The sequence below is a fragment of the Ambystoma mexicanum genome, chromosome 3q (assembly GCF_040938575.1).
Source record: "Ambystoma mexicanum isolate Mex_15411 chromosome 3q, UKY_AmexF1_1, whole genome shotgun sequence".
Taxonomy (NCBI): domain Eukaryota; kingdom Metazoa; phylum Chordata; class Amphibia; order Caudata; family Ambystomatidae; genus Ambystoma; species Ambystoma mexicanum.
In genome coordinates this window covers 13,935,666-13,941,789 of record NC_090926.1, presented here as the reverse complement: position 1 = coordinate 13,941,789, position 6,124 = coordinate 13,935,666, and the positions used below count along the sequence as shown (strand labels likewise).

Sequence of the window (6,124 nt, the reverse complement as noted above, 5' to 3'; positions counted from 1 at the left end):
ACCACGTGGTTGTGGCTTTGAAACAGAGACCTTTTTTAATAGACATCTGCGCTAACTCGACCGGATCAAACCATACATGATCGGAATACTCCCACGCGTGCGCGATTGGGTTTACATGACGTCACAGCATAATAAAAACAAAGCTTTTTATAATATTGTCAAATTGGGTCCGCACACGCCTCCGATAATTAAGAATATTGTCAAATCGAAATGTTCAGATCACTGTGGTCCAAAAGCTTAAATATTGCCCTTATTGTTATCGCACCTCGTGGGAGAGGACTGTTAACATAAGGCAATCAATGTACCCTTTATTCTAATACGAAAATTCCGCGCCCATTCGCGAGCTGGGAATATTTCAGCTGGTCGATATCTTTACATTTTAAAATTCGCCTTTTTAGAATGTGAAGGAATCCTTCAGGAGGATACGTACGGCTAGTAATATTGATGTATCCTTCCACCAACAGATGAAATAATCCCCCCGGGACAAAAACGCGTTCCCGTTGCTCTGATCAAGACCTATAATACCGCTTAACGTTTATGCCCTTCGCAATATTAATTGCAAATATGTGTTTCACTTTAAACGCGTATACATTTTGTGTACATCCAGTGTGGCGCCCCATACAACCGCTGGCGCAAGGATACACAAGATCGCACAACGAGGGGGCAAATAAGGCTAATGGGTTTTTCCTTCAATTGTTCACCAAAAACCACAGATATCCAGTTTGTACGCAAAGTTGTCGAACTTATTGATTGTTTTCATCTTCGCCGACCCAAAACCGCGCTTTTTTAAAGACGAGAATTTGCGTTTCAAGTCCCCTTGTAGTCGGCGGATGGATACATGGGCGGCGTAGTTTATAAAAGAGGTTGCACCAATTCCCGCCACGTCAGTACCGTAGAGATTTGAGAGAGTGAGGATTGTGCGGAGCCGCTGCGGCCTCGTTGCTTAGTCCGCCATGGCTGTGTAAAAGCGGGGGCGCACAGCGGCAGCAAGCAAGGCCCAGGCAGCGAGGCGGTCACCCGGGCAGAGCAACCATGGCGTAAGTAATGGGCCGTTTTTTAAAAAAAATCGTATTATGGAGAACGATGTGGCGGTGGATTGAGAGGGGCTCATGACATTTCGTTTCCGAGAATCGGGGGTTGTAAATAGTTACATGGGGAAGTGAAACACGCCATTCGGGATTGTGGCGTTGTCTACTAGAGATGAAGTGGCGCACTTACTGATAACATCGGGCGATAATAGTACCGATCTGTATACGTTCGGAAAGAGATGCTGTTCAGGCGTACACTAATCCAGAGTTTGGGGGGGTGGAGGCCGATGCGATTGTTTATTTAGCAAGCACGCTACTCTAGTGCTATGAAGTCTGCCACTGGTGTTAGAACGCGGCTACTTAACAGTGCTATCGGCGTTATTATATTGAGTTCGTGGGGGCAGGGTGATTGACAGCAGTGTGTCGTAAGGATGGGACCCCGCCGGTGGGGTGAAGGGTGTGGGGGGGTTCAAGGGCAAACTCCAAATTTCGACGACGCTAGTTAATGTGACAGAAGCAGCGTCTTCCATTGATCTCGAAAATTCAGTGACGGCTTTGAAATGCATGTATCTTGTGGTTCCTCTGTCGGCGCCCAAGTATTTCAATGTAGTGCTTTAGAAACTGTTTAGAGAAGCTCATTGCTTCCGCTGACACCACCCGGAATGTCTGGCCAGAAGCCTTAGTCACTCCATTTTAGTTGGATCATTCCCTACCATAGGGACCCGCCCTATTAATCAGCAGCATTCCCTCGCCTGACAATGCAACGTGTCCCTCAACACACTGAGTAAATCTGTCTAGTCTCTCGTGAGGACTCGTCTTAATTACTAGTCCCCAGGAAACTAGTGCATTTAAAAGCAAGGGCGCACATTGGTTCTCCCTTGCTGCTAAGCATCCGCCCTGTAACCTGTTCCTCCCAGAAGCATCCTTCTAATGGGCCCTGGTGGTCCAATTACATGGTTCATTGTAAATGTGCACGTGTTAAAGTCGACACCCAGTTGCCGGCCGCAATGGCGGCCTCTACTCCGCCGTATAATTCATTGCTACCCCACGCCATGTTCATGATCCCGGTTACATTTTGCATTGTTACTCCCGGTTGTCCTGGTGTTACGGTCACTGTTCGACGGGGCGTCGGAAGCACGTTCTGGCCCGCTGCCATTCCTACCACACAGGCAACTCCCAAAATGTCCGCTCTTGTAGAATTACAGGTCTCTGTAATTCCGGACGTGAAATGGCGGCAGCTGTCCGTCCCGCCCATGTCAGTCTCAACGAGGCCACAGCAGTATTCCATATTTAGCCACCGCAGCGTGCTTTTTTAAAGTGCTGACAGTTATGCAGTGCGAATACAACAATGTTAACTGTGATGTTAAATTTGTTCGTTATTTTTTCAGGTTTTTCAAGGCATCCCGCAGCAGTACTGCTGTAACAGACCACGCAATCCTCACGTCGTTTTTACTAACCCTGAAAATCCCACGAGATGGACTTCTCGACCGACGCGATGCTGTGGGGGGGCTTTTTGTCCCCCCTCAACCAGTCGTTGGCGGCTGAAGACAACTTGGGTCTCCTAGATGACTGCTTCGAGGCGGCAGGGCCCCGCCCATCACCAGGGTTTTCCAGCCTCAAGACGAAAGATGTCCTCTCTGATTGGCTGTCTGTGGATTCCATCTTCCACACCACAGTCAGAAGTGAGGGTAAGATTACTTTATGTATGAAATGTACAACATTCTTGTTGCTGTGAGCTTGGCTGGCATCTGCTAACATTTTGGGTTTTATCCAGCACAAATGTTTGTAGATCCCTGCAGTCTCTTCTGCCGCCTTTCATATATGCAGCATTCACTGTTTTTGGTTTGTGAGGTATTGCGGCCATGCATGCTCCATGGCTCCATTACACCCTTCTTCAAATAGCCACCAGTGCCTGGCTTCATTTCTGCAGTTGACTGATGTTCAGTGAAACCTGTAGTGGCTTGTCTTTTTTGCATAAACCTTCGTCTCACCACCCGGTTTGCCAGGCTATGGAATGCACACAAGTGCCACCAAACAGCTTCAGCGCATCCCTATCTTGCTGCGTTTTTTTTTTTTTTTTTTTAACACGAGTGTCATTGTCAGGGATACCTCTCCTGGCCTTGTATGTTAAACGATTGTCCTTTTCTTTCAGATGATGCTTTCTTTGGCATGGATTGGATGGTGGAGAAGATGGACCTCAAACTGTTTGATGACTTTGATTCTCTGTTGGGAACAGAGAATATGGAATCCACTGTCTCGCCAGCCGATCTCATGGCAGCGTTGGAAGACTCCTGTGATCTGCTAGATGACACCCCTTTACCTATGGCACTGGGCATTCAGCCAGTGTCTGAACCATTAAGTTATTCCCCCAAGTCTGGATTGGCGACTAAACAAGTGACCCCAATCACCCTTTTTTTCTCTCCCTTGGATCCCACCCCAGAGCATGTGGAGCTCTCGAGCAGTTCAGTATTTGCTCTATCTCTTAAACAGGAGACATCAACACCTGAGCATTGTGTATTCTCTCCCTCCCATGATTCCCTGTCACTCACCCCTGACAATTCCTTTAGCCTCGAGCTAGGCAGTGAAGTGGATATCTCTGAACGCCAGAAGAGGGCACCAACTAAATGTGAGAGTGAGGGAGAGGCCTCAGATGATAGCGGAATATGCCTGAGCCCCGATTCCTACCTTGTTTCCCCAAAATCAAGCGCTTCTTTTTCAATAGAGTCCCCTATGAGCCCATGCTTAAGTCCCTCTTATTTGGAGCAGCCTCAACAAAGTCCAGCTTCAGTAAAACCTGGCCTGAGCACTGAGACTGCCATCTCTGTGAGACCCAAGCCCTATGACCCCCCGACTGATGACAAAGTGTTAGCTAAGGTGAAGGTAGCTGGTGGTGAGAGGAAACTAGACAAAAAAACCAAAAAGATGGAACAGAACAAGACCGCAGCCACACGCTATCGACAGAAGAAGAGAGCTGAGCAGGAAGCCATCTCGGCTGAGTGCCGTGAGCTAGAAGGCAAGAACGATGTCCTACAGGAGAAGGTGGACTCCCTCGTAAAGGAAATCCAATATCTGAAGGATCTGATGGAGGAAGTGCGAATGGCCAAAAGCAAACGTGCAAAAAGCATAAAATAGTTATGGTATGGTGCGTGCGTTGTGTGTATATAGAATGCTGGTTGTGCTAGTATGGTGTAGGCTAAATAAATTATTTTTTAGTTAACTATCTTGTCTGATTTTGTTTTGAAAGCTATGGTTAGTGATCAGTTACGTTCTGGTTTTCTACTGCGCCAATGTATTGGTCTTGAAGCTCCACAGCTTTTCTGAAATTTGGCATATTGGGCTCTCTGACAGATGTATCAAGATTTATTGTGCAGAGGAAACCAAGCACAGGGAAGAGGGCACAGTTATTTGGCTACGTAACCCTTTCAAGTGAGGTAACCGGGACACTGCCTTTAACTTTAAATGCTAGTGTGGCACAATGAAGACTGGTGGTTTCCTGGCACCAAATTCAAATCGATATTGCATATTGATAGTTCCACAATACCTTGTAATATTATGTGGATTCGAGTACAGGTATGTTCATAGGTGCACATAGGGACCCTGCACCATCCCATCTGTTCACCGTTCTCTCCCAAGAGAGAAGCAAGCATTCCATGCAGCTAAATTCATCTATCACACACAGATTACTGTCACTAGAAGTTCGTAGAACTGCTCATTCTTGCCACTCATGTACACAACACCAGTAGCAGTTACGCAACACAATGCGAACAGTACTATTGTAACTACAAGAAAAGTAGAGAATAACTGCGCATGAAACTCACAAGATGGGAACCCAACTATGAAAGTCACTAGCATAGCCCAATGTAGTTACTTCTGCATGACGGGTTCATCCTGATCACAACTGACAAAAAGGCGCCTGCTTGGACCAACAACTTAATCTATTTGAGGGATACTTTATGTAGACAGGTAAGAACCTAGGGGAGTGGACTGGAAAAGAGGTGAGAACGTTGGAAAGTCTCCAAACTGACTATTGCTCATACTCTACACAAGTTTGCACACAGTTGCAGGTTGTATGTTTCCACACTGACCGTTTCACGTGTTGGACACCAAGTTCACAATTCAAAGACGTGGTGTTTAGTTGTCTGAGGACACCCACAATGCATGGTACACATTTCACACGAGAAATGACCACAAAACCAGCCGTGCAAGCTAGGAGTTGTTTCTGAAGGGGAGATCTGCTAGCTGGCACCCTCGCCCCTTCATAAAACTACAATCCAAAAGCAAATGCTTTTGCTGTGCCTGGATCTGCCAGATTGTTCTGAAGCGTAATAACTGCATGGGTCACTGGCTTCCTTTATACTTCCCACCGACCTTCCTCCTTAGCAAGCTAGTTACTTGCATATGTTTCCTGTTACTCCACTTATGGCATCCGCCCCATGCCGATAGCAACCGCTTTCTGACAGCTGTTGGAAAGAGGTAGAGGTGGCTTTTTAATCTTGTGCAACTCTATTCAAAACATTGTGTACTCCAGTGGCAAGTTAAACTATATACCATGCCTCGCGTAACCCCCCAGAAGTTCAATATCTCTAGAACCCTGGTTCTCTCTAGGCTAGACTACTGCAATAGCCTTAAATACTCCCTTCAGATATTTACATTTCTCTGGTGGCCAATCCAGGCACCCTCCTATCGAACAGCCTCCCTCTTAGTCTTGATCCGGATTGCCTCAAATCCAGAAGCTCCTCAAGACTTTACATTTCACCACCTCCTTCCCTCCTGTTAAATCCCACATTTGCCAAGATTGGTCACCAGTGTATCCTCCCGGGCTCTGGTCTCCCACACCCAATCGCCTACAACCTCCACCCCAGCACTTTATCTGGCACTCACTGGCATGTGTCGCCACATGTACTCTTTATTGGCAGCTGACCACTTCTTAGCACTTCCCTCTTGATACACCTACCACTTCTTCCCGCTCCCTTATCCCTCTCTGCACTTGCACGTTCTGAAAGCTCACGTGGCTTAGCTCGCCACCATCTTTCATTGTTTTCATTCCCATGTTCCCTCCCTGTGGGTGCTTCAAAACACAATTTACTTATATAAGC

The 6,124-nt window shown here is 46.9% G+C and overlaps 1 protein-coding gene across 1 annotated transcript; it reads left to right on the top strand.

Moving 5' to 3' along the window:
- Nucleotides 1–699: 699 nt before the first annotated feature.
- Nucleotides 700–4,245, top strand: ATF4 (activating transcription factor 4). The gene is made up of 3 exons (XM_069652941.1): nt 700–1,037; nt 2,417–2,716; nt 3,181–4,245. Exons 2-3 carry the CDS (start codon nt 2,503–2,505, stop codon nt 4,158–4,160), a joined length of 1,194 nt encoding a protein of 397 aa, XP_069509042.1. The 5' UTR covers nt 700–1,037; nt 2,417–2,502; the 3' UTR covers nt 4,161–4,245.
- Nucleotides 4,246–6,124: the final 1,879 nt, after the last annotated feature.

Excerpts from the sequence above, each read along its gene's own strand:
- ATF4 (XM_069652941.1), top strand. The coding sequence starts at position 2,503 with ATGGACTTCTCGACCGACGCGATGCTGTGGGGGGGCTTTTTGTCCCCC. Across the intron at positions 2,717-3,180 it reads CACCACAGTCAGAAGTGAGG|ATGATGCTTTCTTTGGCATG; the intron begins GTAAGATTACTT and ends CTTTTCTTTCAG.